This window comes from Plecotus auritus, assembly GCF_963455305.1.
Source record: "Plecotus auritus genome assembly, chromosome: 7".
Lineage (NCBI taxonomy): Eukaryota > Metazoa > Chordata > Mammalia > Chiroptera > Vespertilionidae > Plecotus > Plecotus auritus.
The window spans coordinates 32,786,566-32,800,261 of NC_137774.1; the positions used below are offsets into that span (position 1 = coordinate 32,786,566).

Consider the following 13,696-nt stretch of genomic DNA (forward strand, 5'->3'; position numbering starts at 1 on the left):
TAACAAATGATCAACTTTTATTTTGGTTATATAATGAATCCTTTAAACTTTGCTCAGTTTGGCCATTTGACTTGTCCAAACAATCACTACAGCATGATTTCCACACATTTACTAATACTACAGCTTATATTCATCAGCTTAAAATAGAAAAGGCTGAATAATCACAAAATGCATTGAGATCAGGGTCTTCCTCCCTCTACTGACCCCACAATATCTTGTCAGAAACTGATTAAAGAGATATGCAAGCCAAGTGTACAATTCAACAAAACATCATCTGTATACTGCATCATGCACCCACTGCCCAAAGCAAAGTCTCTTTCCATTCCCATTTATCCTCCTTTGCCCTCTTCCACCTCCCTCCACCTCTGTCCCTTTCCCTCTGGCTATCACCATACTATTGTCTGTGTCTATGTGAGAAATAAACACACACACACACACACACACACACACACACACACACACACACATATACTTTAATCCCTTCACCTTCTTTCACCCAGCTCCCAAATCCTCTCCCCTGACAGCTGTCAGTTTAGTCTGTTCCATATATCCATGCTTCTGTTCTAGTTTGTTAAATTATTTTGTTGATTAGATTCCCCACATATAAGTGAGTTCATATGGCATTTGTCTTTGGCTTATTTCATTTAACATAATATTCTCCAGGTCCATTTAAGCTATTGCAAAAGGTAAGATTTCCTTATTTTATGTGGCCAAGTAGTATTCCATTGTGTAAATGCACCACAGCTGTTTCATCCACTCATCTACTGATGGGCACTTGGGCTGTTTCCAAATCTTGGCTATTATAAATAACTAGAGGCCCGGTGCACAAAATTCGTTCATGGGGGGGGGGGGTCCCCTCAGCCCAGACTGCACCCACCAGGATCGGGCCTAAACAGGCAGTCGGACATCCCTCTCACAATCCAGGACTGCTGGCTCCCAACTGCTCGCCTGCCTGCCTTCCTGATTTTCCCTAACCGCTTCTGCCTGCCAGCCTGACTGATGTCTAACTGCTCCCCTGCCAGCCTGTTTGCCCCAACTTCCCTCCTCTGCCGGCCTGGTCACCCCTAACTGCCCTCCCCTGCAGGCTTGATTGCCCCCAACTGCCCTCCTTTGCAGGCCTGGTCACCCCTAACTGCCCTCCCCTGCTGGCCTGATCTCCCACAACTGCCCTCCCTTGCAGGCCTGGTCCCTCCCAACTGCCCTCCCCTGCTGGCAATCTTGTGGTGGCCATCTTGTGTCCACATGGGGGCAGAATCTTTGACCACATGGGAGCAGCCATCTTGTGTGTTGGAGTGAATCTGCATATTACTCTTTTATTAGATAGGATAGAGGCCTGGTGCACGGGTGGGGGCCAGCTGGTTTGCCCTGAAGGGTGTTCTGGATCAGGGTGGGGGTTCCCTTGGGGTGTGGGGCGGCCTGGGTGAGGGGCCTGTGGTGGTTTCAGGCTGGACATGCCCCCCGGCAACCCAAGCGGAGGCCCTGGTATCTGGGATTTATTTATCTTCTACAATTGAAACTTTGTGACCTGGAGCAGAGCCAAGCCTTCTGCTCCCTCCGTGGGGGCAGCCATTTCTGTTGGGATTTATTTATCTTCTATAATTGAAAATTTGTAGCCTTAAGCAGAGGCCTGGGCCGTCCAGGGTGTGGGGAAAGCTTGGCTTCCTCTATCGCCAGGGAAACCCAAGCCACCCTCCTGCTCTCTCCATGGCCGCAGCCATCTCGGTTGGGGTTAATTTGCATACTCACTCCTGATTGGCTAGCGGGCGTGGCTTGTGGTGTAGCGGAGTGATGATTAATTTGCATATTACTCTTTTATTAGATAGGATGCTGCAATGAACCTAGGGGTGCATATATTATTTTGAATTAGTGTCATTTAGGTACCTGCTGAAGTTGCATCATACTACCAGGTGCACCCCATAAAACAACTTGATTTTAACTTAAGATTTGGTGATTTTCATAACTGCTGCTTTTCATAATTTATAAATTCATTTATCTTACACTAAAAGTTAAAGATATACTTTCAAATAAAATAGGCACTAAAAACTAGGCATCATGTAGTTGCTAAAAATTTTTGTGTTTTGAGCAGTTATTAAATGTGTTCTTTCTGAATCTAAGTCAATCAAAGTAGATAATCTTTTTTTCTTGAAAACACTAAGTTAATTGCCAAACAAATGGCATTACTTTTACAGTCTGATCAAACTATGTGCAATTCTCCAAGAGAGAATTTAAATAAATTTTCAAATACCTTAGAAATAATTTCTTCAACCTCTCAAACCTCTCATTCTCAATATGTGAATTAACCATAGAAAACTACAAGTTACCACATGAAAAAAAAAACAATACTAAGTACTACACCAGCTATAGCATGTTCCACTGATGACTAAGACATTTGGTTCATATATGTGTATATTGGCCTTTAATCTCCCAATTATAACAACATATATAAATTAGCCTAATGGAAGCCTATAAAGAGTAAGAATTTAACATAGGTCTTGTAACTACAATTCATCTCTTATGATATGCCATAATAAAAAAGGTGACAGTACTATGAGTACTGCTGATGAACGCTTATATTATAATAAAACTCAAATAGTGAGTAGACTTTCAGATTTCTAAAGAAGAAACAGTGGATATTTTTTATCTAAACACAGTACTTATGAACTGAGTATATGAGTATGTTTCACGAAAGCAAAAACAAAACTATAAATACCAACACTACTTCTGAATAAACTCTCAAAAACATCAGCAAAACTTTTATCTTATTTGAGAAAGTGGTAGTTATTTTTTTTAGTCTATGAATTGGCTAAAGCACTATGGAAGAAGAAAACTTATGAGGTGTATTGAACCAAGAATCACTTAAAAGGAAATCTTACACTATGAATAAATTTAAGATTAGGAGTCCAAATGTCTAAGAAAAATTTCATGCAATTTCAAGATAAAGTATTTTCATAATAACTGCCTTTGATAAGATTATATAATAATCAATTCCATAAATTTACCTATTTACTTTATAAACAGTCCTTTTCAGTCAGAAAGTACTTCACATTCAGTATCTATTAGCCTCAAACCAAAGGGAGGAAAAAGCCCAACAACAAACAATTTATCAAATAGTCTATAATTATAAAGTATCATTATCAAAGGTATAACTTTAAAAGATACTTTACAGACTCAAATTTATATTCCTTTTCAAACTATTAATCTAAAGCTTACGATGCTTAATATTTTAAAACTTAGTCAATATAGATTTTTCTTTATAAAAATAGATTTTACATTGATGTGACTTCTGATACAGACACACTCCACCTTCACACATGCAAGTACTCGTCAGAGTAGAGGATGCACGACCACTTCACCGTATACACTGAGGCATGCATGAAGTACCACTCCAGGCATGCTTTAAACCCACAAAGAGCAGCTCAGCCACTTACAGCAGTGCCAAGTCCATGCTTGAAAGTGCTCTATATAGTCAATTGTAGACAAAAATATTTTACAATTAAAGTAACTAGCCACAAAGTATCAAAAAAGTATATACTTGTGTTTATTAAATACAAGTTTTAAGCATTTATGTAAAACCGTACACTCTAATAAATGGAATGTTTTTAGTATTATGAGCCAAAGGGGGGAAAATGTAATAATATTTTATTTCTGAATTACACATAAACTTGAGGGGGGAGATCATCTTTTTTTTTTTTTTTTTAATGGCCTTAAAAGTAAACCTTGAGGATACAATGTACTGTCTCATTACACTGATGAAAGAAAAAATGTTAAGTTTTTAATACAAACATACCTTATCTACAATCAGATTCATGAAACTTTCCCTTTGGAACAAATTATATTTAATGTTACTTCTACCTATAAGTGTAATTTAACTCACTGATACTCAACTGAGGGAGGTGTTATTGTCTCAGGCAATTTTAGTTATTCATAATTTCTGGGTGCAGGGAGAGGGAAGTGTCACAAATATGGCAGGATGCTAAACGTCCTGCAACACACAAGCGGCCCTACACAACAAAGAATTATTCTGCCCAAAATGCTACTAGCACCCCATTGAGAAAAATTAAATGTGTCACTAAATAGCTTTACTAGTAATTTTTTTGCCTTCAAAAAATGGATAAAAGAAAATATGGGCAGACTTTTCTGTAATTCAACACATCTAAGGCAAATAAAGATGGGGAGGTATTTTAACTCACCATAGACACACTCTTGAAATGTAATTTGATGATAAAGAAGACAAATATATCTAAATTATCAATTATTAAAGTCCCTTTTAGGGCAGAAAATGGGAAAAAGTTAACCAATTCATATAAGTGTAAACACATATAAATGGATAAAAGTGGAGCTATGATAAATAACACCTGAAAACTCTCAAAAGATGATTGTTCATAATTAGAAGAACAGAATTTTTTAAATCAATGGTTCAAATTTGATAAGGTTTCACTATCTTTCTATTGAATGTACTCATATCAGAGTTGAAGGTTTTACAAGTATGTTTTAATGAGTTTGCTTATTTTGTCTGATATGGCTTTGTAACATGTGAATACCTCTATTTAAGTACGTTAATATTTCATTTGTTTAAGGAAGACTAAAAAGTACAATTAAATATGATGTCACCATTTTTCAAACGTGCCATACTGGGCTACAACATAAGTAACTACTACTTTTAACTTAAATGGTAAGGTGACAAGTCAGAACATATCAAATGCTGGGAAGAAAATCTTAAGTTATATTTTCTGTGGCACTTTCTCAAGGATATTGGATCCAAATTAAAGGTTTTAGGTTTAATCTTTCCAAAGGATACTATTAACTCCACCTTCCTCAATAAGGGACCTCAGGTCAAGACTGATTATGAAAAATATAATTGTATGTAAGTTTACTAAATATTAATAACCACCTATGATAAATCTTTCTATATATCTAAATTCAGAACCTTCTGTAAATGAAGAATATCTTTCTTAAAAAGAAATAAAAATAAAAATTTAAGTAACTTAGCAATACCTTTTGGACTTACATTGGTGATGATTCGATGGAGGGAATTTACCAGCACATAGTGAAATGTAGAAGGGGAATTCTGAGCCAGGCAGATCTATAGAGGGCAGAAAAAAATAGGAGATTATTTCTGTGAAAAAAAATATTCAGTAACACAAATGAGAACAAAAGGAAAAACAAAACAAACAAAAAGTTTTTAAAAATAGAATAAGTTTTTAAGGTCTTGAAATTAATACTGATATATAATATTGAGCAATACCAGTATGGGTGTAACCTATTCATCTTTCTAGTCTTTTCACATTTATAAAGGATCAATAGCATCAGTGAATATAACTGGATAAAAACCAATGCTCTCACCTTAAAGTGTTGGTTGTTGTGAGGGCTTATACGAAAGCAAGAAACAAGGCAGTCAATCATTAGATCCACATCTGCAGGCTGGCTGCCTCTCGAGAATGGTTTGCTTGGATTAAAGAGCAGGTTCTACGAAAATCCCAATAGAAAACAAAAGCCTTTAAATAATCATGCAGTCTTTCTCTTACTAGCATTTAATAATACCAATACATCATCCACATAGATGGCAGTAGCATTCAGTTGTCAGAAGAAGCACAAAGCACTAATATGGTGGTTCATCAGTCTGATAAAATTCTTACTATACCATATATAATCCCTTTCAGGTCCTAATATATTATTTTAAAACCAAGTCAGAATATTTACACTAATTTAAGAAAACTGATTAATTACGTGTTTTCTTCATATTCAACACCACTTTATTTAGCCTGAGGAACAAGTAACAACAAAAGCAGATCCTATGAACTCATTATCAAAGAAGACTCAGAACTTTAGTGTTAGCAATGATCTTTGACAATTTAGTTTAATACTTATACTTGGAGTTTACTTCCCATTTAATTTTTTTTTAAGTTTACAGTAAAGAAATAATAAGGATGTTACCTTAAGATCGACCACCATAGACTGAACTAGTAGGAAAATGACGGAGTTATCTTCCCAATTGATGTAGGTACTTGCTTTACACAGTTTGACACAGGCAATTGCAGCACTTTCAGTCAGCTGCCTGCTTCCTCCATGGCCAGCAAGTGCTTTACGTAAACTGTCCAGAAACAACTTCTACAGAATTCAAATACAGCAAAAAGATAATACATGAAGTTTCTCAGATTTCAGATTTATCTAATAAAGTAGCAAATTATCAGCCTCTAAAAACTGTACTCTAAAAATACATAATTGATATCCATGGGTTTCAATTTCTCAATGAAAGGAGTTGTCTTTTAAATATTTCTTGAAGCCAAAAAAATAGAATCTGCTCTTCACATTCTTTGTTGAATTAATAAAGAAACATAAGAAACAGTCCTTCCCAAACAAGGTAATTCACTGCTCAACCTTAATTCAGCTGATCATATTCTTTTTTACATTATCCTTAATTCCTAAATATTAATTTGTCTTGGTTATGGTCTATATAAAACTGTTCATTTTTACCTAAAACTCCAGGCTATATTTAACCTTCAGTCTTCTAACTAAGGATATACCCTAAGGCTGACTTATTGCTCTAAATTCTGTTCCTCACAAGAAGTTATCCCTTCTTGTGATCTCAAGCTCTCTTTGCACTAACAAAATTCTCCCTTTGGATTTTCTCCTAAATTAAACTTACAAGTATTCTTAAATATAACATGTCAAAAGCTAGTAACTAAACAACCGAATATACATCCTTCTCAAGTACACATGAACAATGTCCAGGATAGACCACATGTTAGACAACTAAACAAGTCTTAATAAATTTTAAAAGACTGATATCATATAAAATATCTTTTCTGATCACAATGAAATGAAACCAGAAACCTCAACAGCAGCCCAGCTGGTTGAGCACTAACTCATACAACAGTCAGGGGACATGCCCAGATTGCAGGCTTAATCCCTGGTGGGGGCGTGCAGGAGACAGTTGATCAATGTTTCTCACATCAATGTTTCTCTCTCTCTCCCTTCCTAAAAATCAATAAAAACATATTTTTTAAAAAAGAAAGAAAGAAATGGTCCCCTGAAATATCATCTTTACAGAATGCTAAGCCTGAAGTAATACACCCCTTGAGTAAAATAAACTGCTTCACATCTGGACATATGGAAATAATTTTGCCCTCCTCACCTTATTCATGTTGTTTTCATCAACCACATCCCTGGATATATCCTGGATTATTTCTGGACACAAGATAAGAAGAATGATTTGTAGTGGCCAAACTGCTGCTTTACGTTTGGTGCTTTCAGCAAAACCATCCACCAAGTCAAAAAGCTTTTCTGCACACTCTATGTAAAAAATGTAAATAGTAAATGATTTTATTAGATGAGAAGAAAGTCTCTGACATTATCCAAAAATCCAAAGGCCACATGTTTAGAATATAAACTTGGAAGTTCACTTAAACAATTAAACAATTCATTCAGGTAACTAGACAAGCAATGTTCTAATGTCCATGTATTAGAAGAGCTATCTTGATCCATCCTAGAACAATCCACATTTTAGAATGGCCAAGCTTGTGTTTAGTCTCAATGTGCAGGGTCTCATGTGAAGTCTGATATACCCAAGGAAGAAGGACTAGACAGCTTCAAGAATCTGTATTCTCTGCCTTGCAGTTGGGTCTGCAGAATTCTAGGTAAGGATACTACTACTTTATACACATCTCCCTAACTACAAAATAAAGTCTCAGAGCACAAATACAGTGCTTCTCTACAATGAAGAGCCATCAAATATCCCATCCACAACTCTAATGAAAGATCAGAGCTTCATTTCAAATGTCTTTATCTATTTGCTTAAGGAAAAGAAAAAGGGTTGAGGATAATTTAGAAATATAAGAGAAAAATATTTTCTATTTTACATCAGTTGATAAGATATAAAAGCACAAAAAATAACTTTGAAATTGATAGGTTTCTACTTCATAAGTAAGAGTTTAAAAGACAAAAAACCAATCTTATCCTTACCAGCCATATCTGTCTGTGGAATCTGGTATAGCTTTGTAAATTCATCTGGATAATTTTCTACCCAGTTCCAAAATGCCTGCAAATAATAAAACATGTTTTTACATAAAAGCAAGGATATTTTCTTAACATAATAAATAAAATGTCACACAGCTTCAATTACATCACAAACTACTAATATCCTTCATAAGAATATTGCAATGCACCTTCCTAAAAATTAATGTAAAATGATTATTCATGCCATGACTTTTTAATTCAAAATCATAAAGACAGCAACATTTATAGCTAAAAGTTAACAAAATTGTAATGCCAAAGAAGTTATGACTTACTTTTTCCAGGCTATTTATAACAGCTAACTGTGCAACCTTCTTTAGGGCTTTAAATTTAAATGCTGTTTCTGGGGGGAAAAAAGTTTTAAAAATTAACTCTAGATTACTTAGTAAAAACAAATACAGTTCAGAGCTACTTAAATATATTAAGTCACTGGTTATTTAAACATTTTCCAAATAAAAACTTTGTTCCACTATTATTTGTAAGCAATGTAAAAACAAAGACAATTAATAAAAACCAAAAACTCACTGGCTATGTCCACTAAAAACAAAACTCAACACAAAGTATACATGGCCGGTCACAATGTGGGGCAGCCAGGGGTGAAGCACCTAACTCACTGCAAACAAGTGAGTTTGACTCACCAGAGGAAGAGCCTACTGAAGATGAACAGACTCCAATTCAGATATCATGGCCACCCCTGTCACAAGTGAATTGTTCTCAGTTTCTTGGTTCATGTGTTCTTCCAAGTTGTAAATTTAAAAATATTAGAATATCCAAAAAGATACTGAAGAGCTATGGTCTACAAGACATATTGTTTTCTGCACTAGAAGGGAACTATCAAAATATAGAATCCCAAACCTCTTGGACCTCTACCAGCACTATGGAATAATCACTCAGCATCAACCAATCCCAGTTGGAAGGACTCCTGACATGGCCAGCTGCTGTGAAATAATGGAGGGCTTTAAAATCTCCCTTAAAAATAAAATTCTTAATACACTGTTAGAGAGGAGTTGGGAGATCTTGTCTTGTAGCCATCCTCTTGTCTCCTACTATACCTGTCTGACAGTATTACCACAGCAAGCCATAGAGAGCCTGAGAGACCTATGAGAATCTGGAGCAATACAGACCATAAAGCGATATAATTATCTTCACAAGTTCCAGGACAAACTAGCTATACATCTATCATCAATAGATTCACTATCAAGGTCTATATCTAGGGGGGGAAAAAAGAATATTGAACAGTAAGTATAAATGACCATGCACCTTCTTAAAAATTAATGTAAAATTAAATTTAAAAGTTCTCTAACATAATTTGTATTGATGTTAAACTACTAATGTTATCAACTTGAGTGTAAATGTATATATGCAGATATTCATAAAGCTTTTATTGATAAAAAAGTAAATATGCTTTGAACTTCAAAGGTTGTTGTGTTTTTTCACTTTGTTTTGTTTGTAAAGTTACTTTTTAAAAAAAATATGAAACTTTTAAAAAAATGGTACACATAGTCATTGTAGAAAAATTTTTAAATACAAAAAATTCTAAGGGAAATTTTAAACATCACCCATGATTCTACCATTTGGAGACAATCACAGTTAACAGTTTGATGAATTTTCTTCCATTCACTTTCCTATTTACATATCAAGACAAATAAATATATTTACCATAACTGAGATCATGTAGGCTAGATATAATCTATTCTTTTCATTTCACATAGTATCCTAAATTTTTCCATGTCATTAAAAATTCTTTATACATATATTTGACGGCTCTATATACAATAGTACTATTACTTAACAGTTATAACATACCAGGTACTTTCAATCTAATATATTTAATTCTTTCAAAATCTTAATGCTTTCAGATATTACAGATGAGCAAACTGTCTCTGAGGTTACAGATCTAATAAATGATTACATTGGACTTCAAAGCCATGGTCTTTTCAATATGCTTTGATATCTTTCAGAATATCTAAGTCAATATATTAAGTCACCAGTTATTTAAACATTTTCCAATTGTTATATATTAAGATATGACCAATATCTCACTATCTTATCTAATAAAGAGGTAATATGCAAATTGACCATCACACCCTCACAAGATGGCTGCCTACAACCAGACCGGCAGAGGGGTTAGTGAGGGACGACCAAAAGACTGAACAAGCAGGCTGCATGGGGTGAACAGGCCAGCAGGGGGGTTAGTGAGGGACGACCAAACGACTGAACAAACAGGCTGCGTAGGGCAACTAGGCCTGCAAGGGGATTAGTGAGGGGTGACCAGGCTGGCGGGGGGGGCAGTTGGGGGCGACCAGGCCGGCAGGGGGAGCAGTTGGGGGCAACCAGGCTGGCGGGGGGTAGTGAGGGGCGACCAGGCAGGCAGCAGGTGAGCCATTAGGAGCCAGCAGTCCAGGATTGTGAGAGGGATGTCCGACTGCCAGTTTAGGCCCGATCCCTAAACCGGCAGTTGGACATCCCCTGAGGGGTTCTGGATTGGAGAGGGTGCAGGCTAGGCTGAGGGGACACCCCCCCATGCATGAATTTCCTGCACCGGGCCTCTAGTTATAAATAACACTAACAAATACTTTTAAATCCAAATTCTTCCTACATTACTGATTATTTCTTTAAGGTAAGTAAATGTCAATTTTTTTTCTGGCCTTGCAAATAACTTGCCCTCCACATCATTTTTAAAACGTATCTCTCCAATATTCTTTGCTCTTGCTCTCCTTTGATTTTCAAATGATGGCATTACATTTCACAGGGCTCTTGAGCCTTTTTGCCTTCCTATCTTCATCAATTTTTATCTTTTGACGTCTTAAATGCATTATACACAGTAGTCTATTCTCAATTCCAATGTGTAATCTTTTATTACTCCATTTCTACAAGTTTCTGACTGAACATCCTACTGATACTTCAAACTCAATAATCTAAAGCTGAATTTATCATTTCCTGACCACTTTCTTCTCTGCTACCCACCCTTCCTTCCCTTTCCTGCTTTAAGCAGTTTGCTCTATAATACTTAGTAATACTTCTCTTTAACTTCATAATCTAAATAAATCACCAAATGCTATGTGATGTATTCTATTCAAATGCTATATATTTTACTTCTTAAATACCGTACCAAATTGGTCCCCATACTACCCCATTCTATCCAGACCTCCACTACCCTCATTATTTTTCACTCACATTACTACACAAACTAGTCCCAGAATTTCATGTAATCTTCCATCAAACCATCCTGCAAATTTTAAGCAAAATGGTATATCTAAAATAAAATACTAATCCCACCTTAAAGCCTTTCATCACTTCCCATGGCCACTAAATTAAAGCCTCATAAGCCACAAGCACAGAAGTGTAGGAGTTAAGTACTTTGGTCCTAGAGATGGGCAGATGTGATTTGTATTTTTACCCTGCCACTAGCTCTATGACCTCTGAAATGTTACCTCCTAACACTCAGTTTCCTCAGCTATATAGAGGATGATAATACTACTACCAGCTTCCCAGGATTACTGTATGGACTGATGATAAAAAGCATGTAAACTACATAGCATGATGTGTGGCACATACTGAAAATGCAACAATTACTACATTTTTATTAATATGATCTGACCTACTCTTATATCTCCATATATTGCTCTTTTTCTCTTCACAACTCTTATCCACAAACAAATGTATATTTCTTCTCTTACTTTATGCTTATCCTATTTGAGTATGCCACATTACTTTGCAAATAATTTGATAATTACGTCTTTGTCTCATAAATCAGGCCATAAGTTCTGTAGGGACAGATTCACTATTTTATTAATCACTGTTAGCCCAACAATTAGCATGGTTTCTTCCACAGTTTCTCAACATATACTGTTGAACAGAATTTAAGACACATTATTTCTTTTACTATTCATATTACGGAAAGTTTCTATTCCTTTTACCCTTGTCATTTAGAGCTATTCTTTGCCGGCCATTTTAATATTGCCTTTATATATGTCATATTTATCAGCATAGAATCTAAATTTATGTTCATGGGGGAGCAGGATTCGATGGGAATAACTTACCACAATAAAAACAGTCATTTATCCACACAATTAGTTTCTTTTCACTTGGGCATAGAGAACCATCTCAATTAATTGTTACGGATTACACATTTCTAAGAAAACTGAGGTTTTAAACAAATACCTATTCATTAACAACCTGGACTAGATTTATTTCCAAAATGTCTCTGAACAGTTCAGAAAAATCATAAAACCCCGCTTATATTTCTTCAATTTTAAACATATAAGTCTCTAAATTTTATCATTCACTTCCTTCACTTCTCAATGTTTGATACTAAAATTTTGAAATTTCAACTATGAATTGAGTGGTGGTTCACTGTAATTTAAAATAATTGCTAAGCAATTGTCCATATCTTGATGTAATAGCTAAAATAATTCTTTTTTGCCTGATTGGCGTGGCTCAGTGGTTGAGTGTCAACGTATGAACCAGGAGGTCACAGTTTGATTCCCGGTTGGGGCACATGCCTGGGTTGCGGGCTCATCCCAGTGTAGGGCGTGCAGGAGGCAGCCAATCGATGATTCTCTCTCATCACTGATGTTTCTCTCTCTCTCCCTGTCTCCCTTCCTCTCTGAAATCAATAAGAATATATTTTAACATACATACATACATACATACATACATACATAAATTCATTTTCCCCTTTATTAATGTTACTGAAAAGTGATTTAATTGTTGCTTGGTTTTATAATGTTAATTACCTAAAATTATAAATTCTGAACAAGGGTAATAAAGATGGAACACAGCCTTATAATATTCATCCAAGTAAGTATAGCCTTTTCACATCTCTGATGAACTAGTTATTGAGTTTAAGCAAATGGTAAGAAAACTACACAACATATTTTGAAAACTACACTGCAGAACTATTGAGGTTTTCAAAGTTAATATAACTAAGTCTCCTTTTAGGTCAGACAGTAAAAACTATTAATAATTCCTTAATCAATATACAAAGTAAAATAAAAAGTGGTGTGAATCATAAGATTTCACATTTAAGTTACATAAAACTAAAAAATTTTTTTTTGTGAAATGAATTTAAGTATTTATACTCAATGTATATATGCCCACTAATAATGCCCACTGATTTATATCAACACTTCCCAACTTACCACAAAAATCCAATTCTTTCTAATAGTTTATTTCAATCAACATCATCATAAAAGCACTTTCCAAAGATTTAAAATAACAATCAAGAATTATAATATCCCCTCATGGGACTACTATTGACATGTTCTAAAAGGAAGTAAAACTAAACACTGAAAGCATAAGAGACTTTGTAAGTAAATAACAGAGCTGAAAACAGAAATGTTAGAAATGAGATTCCCAACTCAATTCCTCTTCTCATCGTAAGATCACAACCTTCTCGTTCCTTCAGCTTCTGAAATAAAACTTTGTTATCCTGCTAAACTATCTGCTTTAAGCTCTACAAAAGCTATACAGTAACTTCTGAAACCTATAGCTATCCTTAAGAGATAAAATTCTAAAAATATTAAATAAAAGCACCCTTATATACTCTTTATTAATAGCAAAAATTGTAAACAAATCTTTCCATTGCCAAGATTTAAGATATTAATTTTCTCTATTGTATGGTTTCCAAAGTTTCAAAAATTACTGAACCATAAGTATCATTATCCATTTCTCAGGGACA

The 13,696-nt window shown here is 35.1% G+C and overlaps 1 protein-coding gene and 1 pseudogene across 12 annotated transcripts in view; one reads left to right on the forward strand and one right to left on the reverse strand.

The window, feature by feature from the left end:
* NF1 (neurofibromin 1) overlaps window positions 1–13,696 on the reverse strand; it is a 242,644-nt gene that overhangs the window by 162,558 nt on the left and 66,390 nt on the right. For 6 of the 11 annotated variants that reach the window (XM_080680678.1, XM_080680677.1, XM_080680673.1 and 3 more), the window contains exons 6-12: window positions 8,289–8,356; window positions 7,963–8,038; window positions 7,136–7,293; window positions 5,935–6,108; window positions 5,344–5,466; window positions 5,009–5,083; window positions 3,429–3,458 (exon numbers count right to left, since the gene is read on the reverse strand). In XM_080680678.1, coding sequence (XP_080536804.1) covers window positions 3,429–3,458; window positions 5,009–5,083; window positions 5,344–5,466; window positions 5,935–6,108; window positions 7,136–7,293; window positions 7,963–8,038; window positions 8,289–8,356 — 704 coding nt within the window. The remainder of the gene's footprint in view (window positions 1–3,428; window positions 3,459–5,008; window positions 5,084–5,343; window positions 5,467–5,934; window positions 6,109–7,135; window positions 7,294–7,962; window positions 8,039–8,288; window positions 8,357–13,696) is intronic. The other 5 variants (XM_080680674.1, XM_080680681.1, XM_080680682.1 and 2 more) reach the window with 1 other exon arrangement.
* LOC308254220 (cyclin-dependent kinase inhibitor 3-like) lies at window positions 8,633–9,255 on the forward strand (annotated as a pseudogene). The gene has a single exon. The product of its transcript is annotated as a cyclin-dependent kinase inhibitor 3-like (transcript).